Below are 21,855 nucleotides of genomic sequence, written 5' to 3'. Positions count from 1 at the left end.
AGGGGGCTAAGGGGACACTGGTTTGGGTAAGTAAAAGAGGCATGTAGTTCTTGGGTGGGCTGTTGGCTGGGAAGCATGGGGGCACTGGCTATGGGGTACAGGGGGCAATCAGTTCTGCGGAGCTGGGGGTACCAGGCTTGGGGGGGTTGAGGGGACACTGTCTTGGGTAAGTACAGGAGGCATTTAGTTTGGGGGGGCTATTGGCTGGGGAGCATGGGAGTACTTGGCTCTGGGGGCATTGAGGGGACCCTGGCTTGGATGGCTATGGGGGGGCACTTCGCTCTGGGTGGGCCACTGGCGGGGGATACCTGGCTTTCGGGGGGGCACTGGTTGGGGTGTAATGGGTGGTCTAATGAGATTTGGCTTCCTCCCTTAGATCAGTGGCTCTCAAACTTTTTTACTGGTGACCCTTTTCACATAGCAAGCCCCTGAGTGCAACCCCCCTTATAAATTAAGAACACTTTTTTATATATTTAACACCATTATAAATGCTGGAGGCCAAGCAGGGTTTGGGATGGAGGATGGCAGCTCGTGACCCCCCATGTAATAACCTCATGATCCCCAGTTTAAGAACTCCTGCCTTAGATTATCCAGGAGAGGAGCATGAACTAACATGGTTTCCTCCCCACCTTGCTCATCTCAGTGCCCATAATTGATTCCAGACAGGTCCCATTACAGTATTTGCTTTTGCATGTCCTTCCTTTTGTTCAGTTTCCTTATCTCTGATAGTAACGACAGAAGCAGAGTTGTCCTCCCTCATACCTCCCACCCATATGTGCTCCACTTCCCTGTGGCTTGTGATGAGGGTTGGTTGAATTGAAGCAGAGTATGCAGATGAGTTATTTTATCTAGTTGTGTGGTAGGGAGGGTTATTTTTTTTGACTTCTTCTGTGCTAATGTGGGCACCATATTTATGTCTCAAATCCAGACCAAAACAAGTCTGCCCTATACACCTGCAGATGTGTGCAGTATGTCACAGAGTTGTTGAATGTGTGGATTTAAAACTACATTGATCTGGTGTCTGGAATTTATTATACTCAGTGCTGGACTATTGCCAAAAAATTGTTGTAGCATGACAAGTCAGTGACAGTTTGAAGGTGTAATATTTTGCAAACCACTAGAGCTAACCTCCTACTTGTTTAGATTTAAATGTACTAAAATAGTAGTAATAAAAAACCCTGGCCTCTCGGGGCTCTGTTATCAATTTAGAAAAACAATACAAAATCCATTACCAAACCAAAACCACAGCACACCTCCCCATCCCTCGTATGAAGTGCCAGTCAGCAAACGGAGGTAAGAAATCAAAATCTCCCCTCCCCTATACCAGGGGTTCCCAAACTTCATTGCACCGTGACCCCCCCTTCTGACAGTGAAGTTACTATATGACCCCAGAGCCCTGCCACCCAAGGTTGGGGGAAAAGAGGGCTGCAGCTCAAGCCCCACTGCCCTAGGTGGGGGGAGAGGAGGCTACGGCCTAAGCCCCACTGCCCCGGGTGCGGGTGGAGCTTGGGCTTCAGTGGTCCCAGCAAGTCTAATGCTGGCCCTGGCGACCCCATTAAAGCCACTTTGGGGGTCCTGACTCACAGTTTGAGAACCGCTGCCCTATACAACCTGTCCCTATCACCTCTGTCCTTTCCTTTTTCCTGCTTCAGCAGATGGGCCGTGTGGCATGTATGGCCCATCAACACCATATTTGGACCAAGGAGGGGTGTGAATTTCCAAAATAAAAGCCTTTCTGGAGAATGCCCTATCCACAGCTCTCTTAAATACCCAAAAAGCTCCCGCTGAGGTGCCTTTGCTGATTTCTGATGTAGTGCTCTTATTTGGGGGGTGAGGGGGGGGACTCTGATAGGACAGTCTCAGACCATTTAGGGCCTTATAGGTGAAAACCAACTCACTGAATCCACAGATCTCCAAGTGCTGGTGTAATTTTAACAAACAAGGCCTGCTTTAGCCTTAAAAACTATGGTAGTTAAGAGATGAATTTCTTTTTTTTTTTTTACTAACATTGTTATGCTGGTAAAAGCCTCAGTGTAGAAGCTGTTACACTGGTATAAGACACGAGTCTATGGCTGGTATAGCTTGTTTTGCTCTGCCAAGCTGGAACTGGTATAAGCGGTTTCATACCAGCATAACTGAATTTGCAGTATTGTAGCTTGCTGCTTTAACTACACCAGAATAGCTAAAGCAGCAAAACTTTTAAGATAGACCAGGCCAAAATCATCACGTCCTGCACTAGCTTTTGTCTTCCAGATGGGGTGAAGGTGTAGCCCCGGCTACAGCACATATGAATTCTTTGCATCAGTCTTCATGGTTGAGGATGTGAGGGAGATTCCCACACCTGAGCCATTCTTTTTAGGTGACAAATCTGAGGAACTGCCCCAGATTAAGGTGTCATTAGAGGAGGTTTTGGAACAAATTGATAAACTAAACAGTAATAGGTCACCAGAACCAGATGGTATCACCCAAGAGTTCTGAAGGAACTCAAATGTGAAATTGCAGGACTACTAACTGTACTCTGTAACCTATCATTTAAATCAGCTTCTGTACCAAATGACTGGAGGATAGCTAATGTGATGCCAATTCTTAAAAAGGGCTCCAGATGTGACCCCGGCAGTTACAGGTAGGTAAGCCTGACTTCAGTATCGGGCAAACTGGTTGAAACTATAGTAAAGATCAAAATTGTCAGACACATAGATGAACATAATTTGTTGGGGAATAGTCAATGTGGTTTTTGTAAAGGGAAATCATGCCTCACCAATCTACTAGAATTCTTTGAGGGGGTCAACAAGCATGCAGATAAGGGAGATCCACTGGATCCCGTGTATTTAGATTTTCAGAAAGCCTCTTAAAGTAAGCTGTCCTGGGATAAGAGGGAAGGTCCTCTCATGGATTGGTAACTAGTTAAAAGATAGGAAACAAAGGGTAGGAATAAATGGTCAGTTTTCAGAATGGAGAGAGGTAAATAGTGGTGTCCCCCAGGGGTCTGTACTGGAACCAGTCCTATTCAACATATTCATAAATGATCTGGAAAAAGGGGTAACCAGTGAGGTGGCAAAATTTGCAGATGATACAAAACTACTCAAGATAGTTAAGTCCCAGGCAGACTGCGAAGAGCTACAAAAGGATCTCTCAAAACTGGGTGACTGGGCAACAAAATGGCAGATGAAATTCATTGTTGATAAGTGCAAAGTAATGCACATTGGAAAACATAATCCCAACTATGCATATACAATGATGGGTCTAAATTAGCTGTTACCACCAGGAAAGAGATCTTGGAGTCATTGTGGATAGTTCTCTGAAAACATCCACTCAATGTGCAGCGGCAGTCAAAAAAGCGAACAGAATGATGGTAATCATTAAGAAAGGGATAGATAATAGGACAGAAAATATCATGTTGCCTCTAGATAAATCCATGGTACGCCCACAGCTTGAATACTGCGTGCAGATGTGGTCGTCCCATCTCAAAAAATATATATTGGACTTGGAAAAGATTCAGAAAAGGGTAATAAAAATGATTATGGGTATGGAACGGCTTCCGTACGAGGAGAGATTAATAAGACACAGACTTTTTAGCTTGGAAAAGAGACGACTGAAGGGGATATGATAGAGGTCTATAAAATCATGACTGGTGTGGAGAAAGTAAATAAGGAAGTGTTATTGACTCTTCCTCATAACACAAGAACTAGGGGCCACCGAATGAAATTAATAGGCAGCAGGTTTAAAACAAACAAAAGGAAGTATTTTTTTTCACTCAATGCACAGTCAACCTGTGGAACTCCTTGTCAGAGGATGTTGTGAAGGCCAAGACTATAACAGTGTTCAAAAAAGAACTAGATAAATTCATGGAGGATAGGTCCATCAGTGGCTGTTAGCCAGAGTGGGCAGGAATGATGTTCCTAGCCTCTGTTTGCCAGAAGCTGGGAATGGGCGACAGGGGATGGATCACTTGATGATTACCTGTTCTGTTCATTCCCTCTGGGGCACCTGGCATTGGCCACTGTCGGAAGACAGGATACAGAGCTAGATGGGCCTTTGGTCTGACCCAGTATGGCCGTTCTTATGTAAAAAAGTCCTTTTGCTGTTAATCAGTTCCCCGAGTGAAATAAACTGTATACGACATTATACTAGCAAAAGGACTTTTTTTTCTGGAATAAACTGTTTCTGTTAAGGAGGGTTTGCTGGTACATCTACACCAGCAAACCTTTTGTGTGTAGACAAGGCCAAAGGCCTTGATTATGGTTTCAAGATCCACATCTGAGAGAGAAGATGGGTCAGGAGGTTGCAGATGCAAAAAGCAGTCTGGATCACTGTTGCTGTTTGGTCATGTAAAAGTCGTGGGAAATCTAAATAGTCATCAAAGCTCCCAACCAAGAGAGTCGAGAGAGCCCCCACAAACTCCTCTGGTTGCTTCTGCTATACAACCAATACAGTTAATATGCTGATGTACTCATTACATCACAGATAATGAAGGTGGAAGAAACATTCACTGTAGAATAATGTCTGTTCCGCCTTCATCCTACCCCAGCAGTGCTCAGTGGTTCTAGTAATTTGCCCAGTCTAGCTTTTAATGTCTTTGGTGACAGGACTTCTCTGTAGCTCTCGCTACATGTTCTCTCTGTCAGGGTCCATTTCCCTAATGGGTGGCTGGTCGAGTGCAAACCTAGTAGTAGTTGTCTGCATATGAGTCAGCAGAGAAGACATTGCAGTATAGTGGAACAATCTTGTAGGCAGGGCAGCACACGGCTGCTGGCATCTGACTGTGCTAACGCCTCCAAGGTTTAGAGAGATGGCACAGAAGAAAGAGAGCAGACCGTGTTATGCAGGGACGCCTTGAGGTTCTGGCATTCAGTTCCTTTGGTACCTGTCTCAGTAAACTCAGGGTGACTTCAGACCAGGGCTGGAGGACAGTTTCAGAGCGGCATTGACTGAAAGTATTCTCATTTGGGCCTCTTGCTTTGTGCAGGCCTCATGATGAAGCAGTGGAATTTATTCTCTGCCCCTCCCTGTACATCTGCAAACAAATTTTTTTCTCTTAGTGAAACTCTTCTTCCGGTGGAATGCAGTTTGGCCAGTTCCTCATTCCATTGCTGTGTTTCGATGGTATATATTCAAAATTATAGGGTCTGTTTCTCAGCAGTACTACAGCACCTGGCTAACAAAACATTAAAACCCTCATCAAGGAATATACATCTCTCCATTGAGATCAGCCCTCAATTTAGCAACAAGAATTGCCGGTCGTGGTTACTAAAGATTCCACATGGAGGTGTTAATCCTCATGTCCTGGCCAAATTCCAACTCTGCTAATTGTGTCCGATAATCTCAGTTGTCTACCTTATTCTTCACTCCCATCCTTGAATGTTTGTGTAGTGTTTCTGTGTACTGTGAAATGCCTACCACGTTCCATCCCAGAGGTGGCTGTGTTTCTGTGGTGGGTGACTCGAGTTCTGTAGCATTTGTATCAGTAATGGACTTGGGCATCCTTGAAGGGTATTTTCCACAGTTTAAAGAGGATTCCCTTTTTTTCCTCCCTTGTCTTGCACCGTTCACGACGCAGCATGCCGTGCTTTTGTTGTACAGCAGGGGCTGAATAGTCCTGCCATCAGACATTCCACTTCTTGTAGATCCCGTCAAACTATTCTGCCAGGGGAAGGCTTGTTGAAAAGCAATGCAAGACCGGCCCATGCCCTCAACCTGAAGCTGAACGTGCTGCTAGCCCAGCGGGCAAGATTGCTTGTCCTGCGGGGCTTGCTTTATTAGAGTGGTTTCTAACCTCCCTCCTAACGAGCCAGTTCTCTTGCCTAACGTGGTGCAAATGATGCAGTGGGGTGTTTTAAACCAAAAATTTGCTCATAAAACAGAACAGTATTAAAACTTTGCAAAAGGGCTTTTCCTTTTGATCATACCACATTTGATCCGAAAAGAATTTAAAATGAAGCTTTGAAAGGAAAGCCCCTATCCCCCGTGAGTGTAATTAATTGTAGAACATTGAAGCATTCCAAGAATAACGAGAGCGAGCATGTGCTAAGCTGTGATACAGATGTTGGATCCAATCAACATTAACTGATGGGTCATGGTGTTATTTTAGTCCTTCGTGTCTAAATAAATGCTGTAAGATTAGTAACTGCATCACAGTGACTCCTTTTAGTGCAAGATCTTTCTGGTTCTTAACAACGCTAATGCAGAGCTTGAAGATTCGCCATAAACCTGCTAGCCAGAGGTACAGATGAAAGATTGGGGAGGGGAGACCCAACAGGACCCTGCTGCAAACCCAGCTGTTGGAGAGAGGGAGGCTGCCAGGACTTCTGTGGGTGCTGCCGTCTCTGAATCCCCGGAGGGGAACATCAGCCGCCTCTGGCCAGTGTCTCACCATCTGACATTCCCACCCCATTCTAGCTGCTGGATGAAAGGTGTTTCTTCCCTGGCTGCTGAGCGGGGGCAGATCTTCATTATGGAGTCTAAACTGCTGTAACGCTGCCTACGACTAGCTGTGAGGTGAAGTTAACAAAATGCTGCTCTCAGCCCTGCAGATTTGTGTCTTCAGGGTCAGAGATTACACAGCATCCACTGGTCCTGATCTGTGACAAGGGCTCCTATGCGCTACGATGATATAATAATTTGTTCACGTTTGGAAGGCTTTCTTTGCAGCCAGAAGAGCAAGAACCTTTTTTTTTTCCAATGGAAGCTTAAATTCTGCTGAGATTAGTTGCTAAAAGCTCTCACTCACTGGGGAAACTTCTCACCCACCACAGGCAAGTGGAGTTCTGACGCCTGGAATATTGCAAAATTTGCTTTGTCAAATAGCTGCATTCCCGTTTGTGTCTACGGGAATTGTGTTTGCTCTTTGCGTGTCCAGTCCAGCTCTTCTGGAAGTGACTGGAAAGGCTCCCTCTGATTCCCAGTGAGAGTTAGATCTGATGCTTGGCATTGGTGCATACTTGAATCCTTGTCTGAGGCCATACCTACGCTTCCACGTAGGTCGACAAAACTTAGTAGACATGGCCTTCGGGTATGTCTACACTGCAGTTAAAAACCCGCGGCTGTCCCATGCCAGCTGACTCGGGCTAAGGAGCGGTTTAATTACAGTGGAGACATTTGGGCTCAGGCAGCCTGAGCTCTAGGACCCTCCCAGCTTGCAGGGTCCTAGCGCCGAGGCTCCAGCCCAATCCAGGATATTTACACCACAATTAAACATGCCCTTAGCCCGAGCCTGGGTCAGCTGGCACGGGCCAGCTGCAGGATTTTAATTGTAGCATAGGCACACCCTAGAGCAGGTTTTTCCCTAAGCTGTGTGGATGGGTGGGCATTTCCCCTGCTGACCCACCCCATCACCCAGGGGTGCTGCTCTCCACTGAGCTCCCTTAGCCAAAGTGGGAGGCAGGAGAAGGATGTGCACCAAAAGAGATGTCCGGTGGGCACAGGGATGAGTGTACGTGGGAGGAAACACAAAAGGGAGAGTGAATGGTGAAGAGGCGCTGACACTTGTGGGAGATGGGATAGATAGGTTTAGCCCTGAACGCAGGCAGTCACTCATTCCATATGCAGAAATCAATAAAACAGCATTGCCCATTGGAGGAACTTCAGTTCTTTGACTTGTGGTAGCCTTTACATCGAGCAGCAACACACTTGCAGTATCACAGCAAGGAGCGCATGTGCGCTCCTACGCGCACCGGTTTAAATACAGCGAATGGAAATCTGAGTCACTCTGAGATCACTCCCGAGGCAGGCTGCTATGATAAGGAGAGCACATTCTTTTCAGAAACTGAGTGGGTTGATAATGCCTATGGTTAGATAAAGCCTGATGTTTGTTAGCTTAAAGCAGCACTGGCCAACTCCGTGGACTTTTAATGTTGTACTCAGTAGGGACTATTGTATCAGCTGCTGGGGTTGACAGAGATGAAGAAAGTGGCAGGACAGAGAATGGGATGATTAAGCACAGTGTCAGATTGTTCTGCCCAAAGCCATAAAAGAAAGTATGACATCGGTTCTCCAGTCAGGTTAATGAATATTCAAGTTATTTGAAAAACTGACCCAGGTCACTTCGTTTTTCATGAGCTGGGCACTGGTTGCTGAAGCAGTGAAGTGACTATCTAGTATAAAGGGCATACTCAGTTGGTAATGTCTTACGAAATGTGTACCACCCGTGTTTCACAGTGCTTGTGTTTACAGTGATGGTAGGCAAGGGGTATTGTGTTTATAGCATCCCGAAGTGCCCTAACCACTTCCTAGAAAACTCTTAAGACCTGTCACTACCTTCATGCTGCAAGTTAAGTGCATGCAGAATCAGGGCTGGGGTTGCCTTGGTACGTCTTCTGTAGCACCCTACCGCACTTGTGGGTGCTATAAAATAATATCCACTCCAATAATGGGACACTCACCAAAAATCACTCCTAAGCCTTGTCCGATGAATGTTAAAATGGAATGAATGCTAGAGTAGCGATATTAGCTGATCTGTCCCATCTTCCTCTTGGCACAGGACTGATCCTTATAGCACACTTCCAAGTACCTCATCCAGGCCCAGGTGCTGGGGCTTCCTAGAGACTGTCCCACAATCTAATAATCTCAGTATCATGAATTTCCCCCCTGACATTCTGCTTAGATTTCCCCTCAATCTGATTCCATTGCTCCTTGCTGTGCCCCCTTGCACTGCTCGAAATGATTTCTGTCCCTGCTTGGTCTTTACTCTCCCTCCTGTACTTGCAGACAGCTTTGTTCCCTGTTACCATCATTTTATTCCTCCAGTCTCCGGAGATCTCAGGTTCTCTTCTCTGAACTCCCTCTCTGATAGCAAGCTGCCTAGAGCTGAACATAGTGGTCCAGGTGCAACCCCGAGGGAGAGTTTGTCTCTCTGTCAAACTACATGCTGTTACGCGTTCAGCCCAAAACTAGAGCTGGTCAGAACATTTCCGATGCAGACTTTGTCTAAAAGATTTTTGGTTCTGGAAGGAGGGAGACTGACACTAAGACTGTCACACTGTAGCCTGATGGTTTGGGCACTGATGTGGGATGTGAGAAACCTGATTCAGAGCAGAGTTTTTCATCCCAGAGCACTCTGAATCAGGCAGACCCAGGACATGAACCTGCGAGTCCCACATCTACACCAGTGGCCTCACTGCCTGGCTGGCGCATTGTCACTCACACTCGCACGCTTTCCCCAAAACGGTGAGAAAGTTTATAGTTTTGTTTCAGCGTGGAAAGAAAGAACATCTCTACGTTGCCACAAACCAGAATCGTCGCCTTCAAGTCAGCCCTACCCAAAACCACATTGGCCATTTTTGCTGACATAACATTGCGTAAGGCCATGTTGAATCTAAATTGGGACTGTTCTAAAGTACAGCTCTAGTCTCCATGTCCTAAGTTGTCTTTTATCTTTGCTTGACTCACTACTCTGGAACTTTCCCAAACAGAGTCATCTGTACTCCTAAAGTGCCCACCAATAGTTGTCCCTTTAAAAGCCCACCTTTCAAAAAGCTCTTGTGGGATCTGGCTGATGGAGCTTCATCCAACACCACTTTATGTTAAGTCGTCCAGTAGGTGTCACTGAGCAGTGATACTCTGCAGCGATTGATAATATACAATCACATGCTTCACGGAGGGACGGGGTAACTTTCAAGTGATGGGCTAGCCTGCTCTCTTCCTGCAGTAGGTTCACCATCAATCCAGACATTCCCTACAAAGAGTTCCAGGACACCCACTGCATGTGGGGGGGGGGCAGAGTCCTAAATCCACAGAGCATTTATTACTAGGATTTCTAGACTTGGGTGTGAACCATATTTCCTAGGCATGCCAGTCTTCTCTGACGAGAGGCGATTCAGAAGTGCAAATGACCATGCTTGGATCTGCATATAGCTGATTTAGTAAAGGAAAAACTTCAAGTCAGTCTTTAGTCACAAATTTGCAAATCCAGCCTCTGCTTTTAAATCTTGTGGCAGTTGGAGCTGAGATTTTCCAGTGTTACCCGTTCGTGTAAACGCCAAGTTCCACTTCACCAGCAAGCAATGTGGGGCTTCCTTGCATTCCTGGCATATGGGAAGTTAACAGCTGAGAGCTCACTGCAAATAGCCTAGTCATGATTTAGTTCATGGGCAAGGTTCTCCTCCCCCCACCCGAAAACGGAAATCCAGCTTTACCCATCAGCTGTCTTGTTGTGTGGGGGTTCTTTTTGTGCACGCAGTTTATCGTTGAAATGAGTGCTGGGAAATTGTACACAGTTACCCTTCAGACATGTGGACTGGGCATATTTTAATCTTTGGCCTGCCACTCAGATACTAAAATAGCATAACTAGCTTCATGCTAATGATATCATCACTCATATCGCAACTCCTGCGTGAGGGAGTTTCTCTCCTGCCAGCTGAGTTTTACCCTCTCGTCATTCCTGTGACTAGGAGCTGCTCTGCAGAGAGAAATTATTCAGTGTTCCCATCGAGCACAGTTTGTCAAGAAGTTTTGGCACCTGATGCAACTGGCTAGGCCTCCTGTTCAAATGCCTTTGGGCTGATCTTTTGTACACAGTGCCCGTTGGCTGGTTTCTTAGCCCTTCTGGAGTGAAATACCTCTTATTTCTTGTTCTTTATTTCATTCTTCTAGTCTGCTGGAAGGACCTTGCCAAGCACCTCTCCTGTGATGGAGCCACCAAGCTCGTCCAGGCTGAATTCCCGGAAGAGGAGAAAAGATGGGTCAGGACCCAATGGGGCAACAGAGCTGGATGGAATCCCTCCAAAAATGTCCCGTCACTCGTTTGTAAGTAAGCAGGGCACGTTTGGAAAGCAGCTGAATGATACTGATGTTGCGACATTGATTAGGGCAAAGTAAAATGTCCTGTGCGCCCAGGGAAAGAGGCGGAGTAGTGCAGCCCGGCTAGTGCTGTTTGCTTCTTGCAAAGCTGGTTCGAAATCCACCTTTGCTCACGCTAATGTACATACTTACAACACAGGCGTAAAAAAAAATTGAGTCCAAAGCCAGCCGAGGTAAGCTTCTTTGTGGTAATTGTGGTGGTTTACCCTGGGCGTGGATGTGTACAGACTTGAAATAAATCCGCTTTTCACAGTTCTAATTTCTTTAGTGACGTAGGTGAGATTTTAAACAAAATTGATACTGGTTCCTTAGACCCACTTGTGGCCATGTTCCTACAACTACTCATGTGGTTAAGCACATGAATAATGCCACTGAAATCAATGGAACTACTTGTGGGTTTAAAGTCATATGCATGCATGAGTGTTTGGGGGATAAATTATTAAAACCAAAATCATGTTAATTAACATCTTGCCTTGAGGCAGATTGATTTAAATCAGCAAGCAGGAAACAGAGGATACGCTGTATCTCTACACATTTATTTAAGCAATTATATAGCTTACCATGCTTATTTAGTTTCTTAATTTTTACATTTTTATCATGTTAGAAAATGGTGAGTGATGCATTCTTATTTACCAGGTTGATGATTTGTGTGGTGATTTGTCGGGCTGCATTTGGATGGAAATTGGAATTGCGTTAAAAATGCACAAAACCAGTATTTTCAATTTTTTAATTAGTTAAATAAAACGATCTGAAATGTGCTGTGGCCACACTTGGTTTACATTTAAAACTGATTTACTAAATCAGGGAAGCGTTGAGTGAGCGGATATTTTTTTCTGGTCACCATGTCCTTCGAGTTTTTAGAACTAGTAGTTCTCGTCTGCCCAAACCTTCACTTTTATTCACAGATTGGAAAAGGAAAATGAGCTTTCCTGCTCCCAATTGTTTCTCGACTTTGCATGAACCTAGTTATTGAACTGAAGTAGTTGAATAAACTGAAATGAAGAAAATATTCTCTCTGAACCTGCAAAAGAGGCTGCTGTCAATCAAAACCGTGTTTAGCATTTCAACAGACTCTGGTTCCAGGTGCTTAGCCAGTGACTGCCACCAGTTCACTGGTTTGACTTTCTTTAAAACTTCCACGGCAAATACGTACTGCTTGAAGATTATATTTTTATTTAAATTAAATGAGGTTAATAGAATATAGTAAGTTTAGGCTTTTAATATAGGTTATTTCAAATTTAATTTTAAATAGGTTTTTTTTTTTAAATATTTACGCTGAATAAAATCTGATATTTTTTTTTTTTTTTTTTTTTTTAAATCTATTTTTATGCACCCTGGTTTGCCTTCTGTGGTGATAGTAGACTGGTTAGTCTTGTTGTGTGTTTAATGGGTTTCACTTTCTGGTTCCGATGCATTTAGCAGGAAGCTGTATTTGTGTTTCCAGCACTACAGGAGAGTTTTCAAACAATCCATGAGAACATTTCTTGTCCGTACTGGGCTCAGTACAGCCTTGTTTAGCAAAACTAAAATGCTGGGGCCTCCATTAAGCTGATGGTGTCTCTCTAAGAGTCTCTCTCTCGGGCTGATTTCTTGTACACCTCTACCCCGATATAACACGACCCAATATGACATGAATTTGGATGTAACGTGGTAAAGCAGTGCTCCAGGGGGCGGGGCTGCGCACTCCGGCGGATCAAATCAAGTTCAATATAATGCGGTTTCACCTATAACGCGGTAAGATTTTTTTTTTTTTTGGCTCCTGAGGACCGCATTCTATCGAGGTCGAGGTGTATTTTTAAATGATTAACACTGTTAAAACTATAACTCAGTTGCTTTCCCTCCCTCCCCAAAGCCCATTGTTTTCACTCACTGCTAGTACCAGACCCTGATCTGCTTTCTCCTGCCACCTCCCAAGTAGACCTGAAGGGTGGGTTTATTGGGATCACCAGTGTCAAAATCTCTGCCTGTTTCCAGAGTTTGCCTTGACTTCGTACTGCCCTTGCTGTAACACTGTAGGTTTGTCCTTATATGGCAGCTCTCTCCCTCCCCCTCTGTGGGGCTCATGTGTATCGCACAGTCTAGAGTTGTTCCTTCCTGATCTTTCTGTCAGAGCTGCCTGCCGTCCGTTCCCCCTTCACTGTGGGGTCAAAGTCCCTCGTTAAAATACCTGCAATGTACTTCATCTTCAGCTTTTACCTTTCCAAATTTACGGACGGCGCTTTTCCCTTCCGTTAGAGGATCTCAAGGTGCTTTACAAACCCGAATGGGTAAGAATTAGTGTCTTCGTTTTACAGATGGGGAAACTGAGGCACAGAATGGTGACATGACTTGCTAAAGCAGCTGTGTCAGAGCTGGGCGTCGATCCCAGATCTCCTTGACTTCAATGCCTGTGCTTTAACCACCAGACCTTGTAACATCATCTAACGATGGGGTGGGGACATGTGCGTCCCCACCCCCTTGCTACGCTCAGAGCCCTGACCACAGATAGCCCAAAGCGAGCTGTGCTTCTGCTTCTTCCTCATGTTGCCTATAACCAGCCCTCTTCAGAGGTGCAGACTCTTGAGGAGTTCACTTCTTTTCTTTCATGAAAGGTTTTATTCCTAGGAGTTTATAGCAGGGCTCCCTGGTCCTGCCAGGGCAAAAACGGCACCCAGATACTTTATACTCTCTTGACACATTCTTATAACTGAAGAGCTGATGGCTCACTTAGAGGATTGCAGTGCTAGAGTTCCCCAGCAGACAGGAATAAAAAGCCCAGTTGACTTATAGCCCTGCTCTGATCATCTGTTGTATTCAGTATTTCAGGGTGGGTACCCCGACCCTGTTACATGGTGGAAAGACTGGGGTTTGTTTTAAGAACAGAGACAAGTATGGAAGTATTAAAAAAACCAAAGGGGGATTGCATGTTAAGTAGGAAATCTGAAAGCTGTATGGGGGAATGGATTTTGACCTCATTAAATGTAAGAGTTTAATTAAGAACCCCTGAAGTGAGGAGATGCATGCCCCGGGATACAAATTTAGAGCTAGGAACGATGATGCCACGTCTGCCTCTGCAGCCTTCGAGGTCCAGAAGCCCCAAGGCCTCTGACCCGTTAAAGGAGGTTTCAAAGGGCATTAGCTCACCGCAGCATAGCACTCCGATCGGGAGTGACAGCTGCAATACTTGCAGACGGTCTGCCAGGGCTCACCCCGGTGTGCAGGAGGAAATTGCTGAGAAGTCTCTTGCAGCTATAGTTTGGCTTAGGTCAAGACATTAGTGTAATGATTAGCAAGATTGAGTCCTAATTGTCTGTCTTGGGGAAGGGCAATCTTCTGCCCTGCCACAATTTCCTGCTAAAAGAGAACCGTTAGTCTGTTAACGGTCCCGGCCCTTCTGCTGAAACTGAACTGGCTGCTTGTTGGAGGGGAAGAGGCTTTGTTCCGGTCCAGAAGAGATCAGCCCCACAGTAGCTATAATTGGACTTGATGCCTCCTAATTCTCACTCTGAACTCTACCAACGTGGTGTTTTTGCAGGTAGTTTCAAAGGGGGGGTTCCTGTAATGTCCCATCAGATTTCTGTGCTTCCCCGCAGAACGTGACTTGTTTCCCACCTTCCAGGGCTTACAAATCGGTGCTGGTAAACACTTTTCCTGGAGAGTTGGACCAACTGTAGGCAGCTTCTCTTTAGGTGGTAACAGCTTCAGTGTTCTAATACCTGTCGCCACTGGTACGTTACAACACTAGAGCCTACGCGTGGGGAGACTTGTTTCAAGGGGCGGTCCAGCTGAGGCAGTTTGGTCCAGTGGTTAGATCTGAGGATTTGGAGTAAAGGAGTCGTGGGGCAGACCCTCAGCTGGTGTGAACTGTCATAGCTTCACTGAAGTCCATTCACACCAGCCGGGAATCGGTGCCCCGGGCTCTGCTGCGCTTTTCCCTTGATTCTGCGTGTAACTTAACCTCAGCTCACCTCAGTTCTCTCCATCCCTAAGCTAGGGATAATTAGCCCCCAGGACGGTGTTGGGGCTTAACGGCCGTAAATCTCATTAGCGCCTTTTGTACAAGACTCTCCTAGCGCAGCGTGTCTGCCATTGAATTGCTAGGCTGCTATCATTCCACTGCCATCCCTGTTTGCTTGTGCTGTGTCTGTGTAGTATGCTGAACCTTAGGGGGTTTGCAAGCTATTTCTCTCTGATTATTTAGGGCTTGAGGGAGCCAGCTCCGTTTTCAGATGAAATTGAAGTGGACTACAGTAAGCCGTACGTCAGATTAACGTTGGAAGAGGCGACCCGGGGCACCCCCTGTAAGTACTGTAAAGCCAAATGAGAAGGCAGTTACCTAAGCACGTGCGCTGTCCTAGGACTTCTCCTGGCTCAGTTAGTTTCATTCTCCCTTGTGTCAGGTTGGAAGGAGCCTTGTATCCACCCTGCAGACTAAGACTATTATTATTTGTATTACGTGACTGCCTGGAGATTGGGGCCTTTGTTCTGGGAGCCGTATGTACACATCATACCAAAGAGCTTAACCCCTGCTAGAGGCTGCATTCCTATGCTGACTGTTCAAAGTACATGATCGTACCCAGCCCTTCATGGTGCCAGCTTCGTAGCTGTAATGAAAGCACTGCACTTCTTTCTGTAAATAGCAATAAAGTCATTAAAGGAGGTTTACTCATCTCATGACCTATCGAACAGTCTCCCAAGGGAATTTCTGGAAGCCCCGTGGCTTTGCACAGTCAGATCTAGACTGGCCTAAACACTAGCGCGCAGGTTTCCAACGTGGTGTCTGTGATCCATGCTTTGAGAAAGTTCAAGATGCTCATTCTCACTTACATACGCAAGGGGGCCCGCAGATGGGGGTTAGAGGTCTCGAATCTCTGATTCCTCGGTTTCTCTGTGGAACCGTGCAACGCATTCAGGATCAATCAAATTGGCTCTGCAAGTAATAAATTGTTACTGTCTTTTTGGCATTCACTATACAGCTCGTCTACATCATCTAACATCTGTCCCTTTTCAACAAAACTAATTTATTGCCTTAATTGACTGCCTCTGTTTCACCTTCAACGCCCTATAAGTGTGCCCAACTACTGTACATCTGTGTTCTTCCCCCACACTGGCCCCTAGTCCTCCCCTCCTGCTGCTCCCTTTATCTACTTCTCCCACCCTCAGCTTCAGACCTGCTTAAATGCTGCTCCCTATGCATGAAGCAGTCTCCTTCCTGACTGCCAAGTGCCCTCCCTCTGGCTCAGACTTGTCTGTCTGGCTTAGATTGGCCCAGAGAGCCATGTCTAACTTCCCAGATGGCTGAAGTATCCCACAGCTGTGAGCGAGAGTCCGGTGTTGGCCTGGAGAAGTGGAAGTTAAGAAGTCTATTGTGCTTTTAGTAGTAGATGGGCTCCCGAATAGCCTTTAGGCTGAATGTGAAACAGTGGGCGAAAGTTAAGCGTGTGTGAGCTCAAGGATCGAAATAAACGAGCTGCTCTTTACTAAGAGAGGGAGTAGCCATTAATCTGAATGGGGCTGAACCTTCTGGGGAGAACTTTATTCAGCACTAGCTTCTCCATGAAATTATCTGACGGCCCCAAGGCCTAGCAGGACTGTTTTGTGCTGCCTCAAGATGATTTTCAGTGCGGCTTGGCATTTCTTGGAAGCAGGAACTAAAGGTTGGCTCAATAATAGCGCTGCCTGGTCGATTTAGGAGTCCTGCTGAGCCGGAATTCTCGTTGGCCATTCTTCCAGAATCAGAGGACAGCAGCTCTAGTAGTGAGGTTCACCATGGAGTGGGGGGGGAATCGGGAAGATCTCAGGATTTCCTCCAGGAGCCTGCTGGGCGAACGTAACACAAACCCATGAAATATCTTCGGCTAGTCACCTGTTGGTAGTCGGTTGCCGAGCAGAACCTTGACACGTTGCGTTTTGATTCCTGTAGGATGGCGATGTTGGATGTTTGCATTTTCCCCAGATTTCCCTTTGCGCTGTGTGCACCTTCTCCCAGGGCAGCTGCACTGAGTCCCATGAGAACACCACGCAGGGCACTTTAGGTTTTAAGTCTGTCTCTGAATGTCGTTCCGTGCTTAGTCTGGGCACCCCCATGCGCTGACTCCTAACGGAAACAACCCAGCAATTTCCCTTCTCAAAACTTTTCTGGCTACAGCTCCACATTCTGACGATTGTTTCTATAGCAACATGTACAACCAAATTCCTCCCACAAGCAACCCCAGGCTCACTAGGTCTTCAAACCCCCCAGGTGAGGCGCAGCCAGCAAATGCTTTCCCCAGGAGTGGCTCTCCGTGAATAACGTCTGTTTGTTTTTGTGTTCAGTGGATCGACCAGTCAGGGTTTACGCTGATGGGATATTTGACTTATTTCACTCTGGACATGCCCGGGCCTTGATGCAGGCAAAGAACCTCTTCCCGAACACATATCTCATTGTGGGAGGTAAGGAGAGGTCTCTTGACTTTGGCAGCCTTACAGGAATAGTTTACCTTGCCAAAGGTATGATTGCAACCTATAGTTTCCTTTGCACTCTGCAACCCTTAGCGTCTTACGCTGTGCCTGGCCCTTGTTGCAGCTCAAAGGGCAGCCACGTTGTAATCTCGTCCTCTTCAGTATTGAAGTGGCTACAGTGCAAATGGGCCTGTCTATAAAAATGGAACTCCAGAATTGATTTTTATTTTTTTAAAGGTGGGAACTACTTTCTGTTCTGACCGAGTTAGTCTAACCTTTGATCTAAATTTTGTGTGTCAAGAAATGCTGTTCAAAGCATTGAGTGCCAAAATATAAAGGGACATTCTGAGCATCCGTCTGGAGAACAGGAGCAGTTGAAGAATAAGAAACTGTCCCTCTGTATGCGTCGTCTCAACATTAGCTTCAAGCTGGGAGTGATTTCACCCTCCCTATATCAGCAGTTTGGCTGGAGCGTCAATATATCAATTGAGATTGGCCTGTTGACTTCTGGGCCTTCCCAAATTATTACATAGAGTTACTAAAGCATTGTTGATTTTATTTCACGTGGTTTAATCAGCCTGGTAATTGGACTAATTGGATGATTTGCTATGAACCCATTCTATTCTAGTTTGATTTGTTCAGATGGGTTTTGGCTTCATTTCTAAATTTGGAAACCTGTTTGGTTCTGATGTTTCTTTGCTAGGTGTCCGGGTTCTGGACCCGAGTCAGCCTCTGTGTAAATGAGGCAATTCTGTGCCCCACCTAGTGGCGGTCCATAGAGCTGCCCTGTGCTCCCAGTACTGATGCCCAAAGAGGAAGAACACTGTTAGCTTTGGAAGGAAAGTTGACTTTTCTGTATTCATCATTTCTTTCTACAAGCAGCATGAGTTCCAGAGCCTTTAAGGGCCTGGGGTGAAGGGTTACTGGCCAGTCAACTGACCAATTTCGCATAATAATGCTGTATTCTTCACAGTGTGTGGAAATCAATGGAATTGATTTGAGAGGCTTCCTCGCCTCCGTAACGCTCTCTCTTCTCCCCTCCACCTCCAAGCCTGTCACACCTATGTTTTACTGCAGTGGTTCTCAAACTGTGGGTCGGGACGCCATTTTAATGGGGTCGCCAGGGCTGGCGTTAGACTTGCTGGGGCCCAGGGCCAAAGCCTGAGCCCACTTCCTGGGGCCAAAGCCCGAAGGCTTCCACCCTGGTTGGTGGAGCTCAGGTTACAGGCTTCAGCTTTGGCTCCCTCGCCTGGAGCAACGGGGCTTGGGCAGCTCAGGCTTTGGTCCACCCTCCTGGGGTCGTGTAATAATTTTTGTTATCAGAAGAGAGTCGTGAAGCAGGGGGTTGGACTAGATGACCTCCTGAGGTCCCTTCCAACCCTGGCATTCTATGATTCTAAGTTTGCGAACTCTTGCCTTACTGGTTAGAGCTGTAGACTGGGCGTTGAACGCTGGGTTCTCTTCCTGAATCGCCAACACCTCTTGTGACGCTTGAGCTGTATCTGCTGAGCCCACTTAGCGTGGAAGATCTGCCAGGGTCTTGGCACAGAGTTCTCTCGTGCCGCACGGGGCAGACGGTGGAGTCCGGTAGTGGAGGGGGTCAGGGTGAGTATTCAGAAGACTAACAGAACTCACCTTTGCTCTGTGCCCGTGTCCGCAGTCTGCAGCGATGAGCTGACCCATAACCTCAAAGGCTTCACGGTGATGAACGAAAGCGAGCGTTACGATGCGGTGCAGCACTGTCGCTACGTGGATGAAGTGGTGAGAAACGCACCATGGACCCTCACCCCGGAGTTCCTGGCAGAGCACCAGGTAAGACACAGCAGTAGAGCTGCCAGGGGCTTTCAGACAATCAGGCGACTGTGCTGCGTGTGCGCTTGTAACGACCATGCTCCTGCCGCACACCTGCAGTACAGGATTCCGAATAACTGCTGTATTTCCCTCTGGTCATTCGTACCAGCATGGCCGGTGTTAGAGCAACCCAACCCTCTTCTGTTACACGTCCTAGAGTGTGCAGTGAGTTAGTATAATGGGCCATGTTTGTTTGTTTCTAAGGCGGTTAGGGGCCTGGGCAGAGCTAGCCTGTAATGGCCGGTACTGTCAAAATCTGAGGAGGCCAGATCCATGGCGGGTCAGTCATAGTGAGGCCTCCTTTTTTCTGTTCCCTAACATGAGAACAAGGCGTCACTCAAAATTAGTGGCAGATAAATGCAAAACAGTAACAGGCCTGTGGGTGAAGTTCCACTAGCAGGAGTTTGGAGAGGCAAATACCATGGTTGGCTTTAAAAAGGGGCTGGAAGTTTTATTGTCAGTAGTAACACTTGTGGTTGTGTAGATTGAGAGAAGGTGAATCAAATCTCCTGCTTCAGGACACGTGCTTATTTGCTGCAGGGGTCAGGAAGGAATTTGCAGCCAGATGCACTAAGGAGCTTTCTCGCCTTCCTCTGGACATCAAATATTACCCTCTGCTGGCACAGGCTGCTGCTCAAGGCCCAACAGTTCGCTCAGTTTATGACACTGTTTGAAGCTTGAAACTGCCGTTTGCTTCTTACCCCAGTTGTCTTCCTCCTTGGCATGCACTCGCAGGCTTGTCTAGGGTTGCTCAGGAGAGCTGGGCTGTGGAGGGTTAACCTTGTTTCGAAAGCAAACCCCATTGACATTCCTCATTGCTATGCTAGCCCTGTACCTGTACACAGGTGCTGAGCAGTGAGTAATTACGTGGTCATTACATCAAAAGGTACCTTCTGTGGATTCAAGGAAAGATTTATTCTAACTCTTTTCTTCAACCCCCAGATTGATTTTGTTGCCCATGATGACATCCCATATTCTTCTGCTGGAAGTGACGATGTTTATAAACACATAAAAGAAGCAGGTGAGGCATAAGTCGTGGTGGTGACCTGTAACCTTTACCATCTAGCACTAGCTGGTGGGTCTTGAGGCAGGGGTTATAGCAAAAACGTTGTTCTGGTTACTGTCCATCTTGGCAAGGATTTAGTGTCTAGGGAGACTGATCTCACTTCTGTCCAGGGTCTTTTACTGCTCCCTTTGCCATGGGATCTGAGTGCCTAAAAGATTGATTCTTCCACACCAGGCTTGAACCACATTGGCAGGGCTGTTCCTGTGATGCATGAAATAACCAGAAGCCCTGGGTCTCAAACGCTGCTAATCCAGCACCTCTAATACCCTGGTCACTCTTAGTTCATTAGTCCTGGTACGATGGATCTGCTCTTTTCTGACCTATCCTTTAGGTAACGACTGCATGCTTGTTATCTAATAGCTAGCAAAATAAGTGACCCACAGTTGTATCCCCAGAGGACTTCCCTGAATTAATTCCTACGTCAAGTCCAGTCGCTGTGGTTGAACAAGAGCAGATCTTTTAGAAAAACATCCCATCTTGATTTAAAAATTGCCAGGGATGGAAAATCCCCCACACTCCTTGATGAACTGTTCCAGTGGTTAATTCCTCTCACTGTTTTAAAAAAAAAAAAAAAAATGCACTTTATTTCTAGTCTGTCCCTCTCTAGCTTCAACTTCCAGCCATTGGATCTTGTCTGCTAGACTGAAGAGCCATCTACAGTCAAATTTCTGTTCCCCATGTAGGTACACCTCTACCTCGATATAACGCTGTCCTCGGGAGCCAAAAAATCTTACCGCGTTATAGGTGAAACCACATTATATCGAACTTGCTTTGATCCGCTGGAGTGCGCAGCCCTGCCCCCTCGGAGCACTGCTTTACCGTGTTATATCCGAATTCGTGTTCTATCAGGTCACTTTATATCAGGATAGAGGTGTACTTAGACTGATTAAATCGCCCCTGAACTTGCTCTTTGATAAGTTACGTAGCTTGAGCTCCTTCAGTCCCTCACTATAAGGTATACTTTCCAATCCTTTAATCCTTCTCGTGGCTCTTCTCTGAACCCTCTCCGGTTTTTGACTATTCTTCGTGAATTGTGGACACCAGAACTGGACAGTTTTCAAGGGTCAAAATATAGAACAAGGCCAATTGGGGGCGGGGGGAGAGAGAGAGAGAGTATATAGTATAGTATAGTAGTAGGGTATGATCTTTAAGAGCCTGTGAAATACCCCAGCCTGCATATTGAGAGTCAGTAACAGCTCTTCACTTCCATCTGACCTACACCTGTCCTGGGTTCTATCCCCCTGCTCTCAGGCATGTTTGCACCAACTCAGAGGACCGAAGGGATCTCCACATCAGATATCATCACCCGGATTGTACGAGACTATGATGTCTATGCCCGACGGAACCTGCAGAGGGGATACACTGCCAAGGAGCTGAACGTCAGCTTCATAAACGTGAGTCTCGATGCGTTAGACTGTAAATCCACCCGGGCAGGGACTGTCTCTTACTGCGGGCGTGTGCAGCACCTAGCACAGTGGGAGCCTGATCCCGACCCAGGCCTCGGGGAGTGGCTGCAATACAAATGGGTAGTAATAAATCCGCAGGGCTAACCAGTCACACGCACTGCGCCAGTATTTGCTTTTTACGCTGTCATGGGATCTTGTCAGCTCATTTTCCCCCTTGAAATTCTGCACAGAAGGCTCAACGCCAACAAAGAGACAATCAAAATCTTTCTGTGAAATTGTCTGTTTCCACCAGCCAGCCATGTGACCGCCTCAGACCAG

General features: G+C 46.4%; 1 protein-coding gene across 3 annotated transcripts in view; it reads left to right on the top strand.

The window, feature by feature from the left end:
- PCYT1A (phosphate cytidylyltransferase 1, choline, alpha) overlaps positions 1-21,855 on the top strand; it is a 32,570-nt gene that overhangs the window by 5,128 nt on the left and 5,587 nt on the right. Inside the window, exons 1-7 of one of the 3 annotated variants that reach the window (XM_034780871.1) lie at positions 10,366-10,431; positions 10,588-10,740; positions 14,975-15,074; positions 17,089-17,205; positions 18,875-19,026; positions 20,008-20,086; positions 21,383-21,525. In XM_034780871.1, the coding sequence (XP_034636762.1) occupies positions 10,624-10,740; positions 14,975-15,074; positions 17,089-17,205; positions 18,875-19,026; positions 20,008-20,086; positions 21,383-21,525 (708 nt within the window). In that variant the 5' untranslated portion in view covers positions 10,366-10,431; positions 10,588-10,623. Of the gene's footprint in view, positions 1-10,365; positions 10,432-10,587; positions 10,741-14,974; positions 15,075-17,088; positions 17,206-18,874; positions 19,027-20,007; positions 20,087-21,382; positions 21,526-21,855 lie in introns of those variants that run through there. The other 2 variants (XM_034780869.1, XM_034780870.1) reach the window with 2 other exon arrangements.

The sequence above is a fragment of the Trachemys scripta genome, chromosome 9 (assembly GCF_013100865.1).
Source record: "Trachemys scripta elegans isolate TJP31775 chromosome 9, CAS_Tse_1.0, whole genome shotgun sequence".
NCBI lineage: Eukaryota > Metazoa > Chordata > Testudines > Emydidae > Trachemys > Trachemys scripta.
This window is presented reverse-complemented; position numbering and strand designations above follow the sequence as displayed.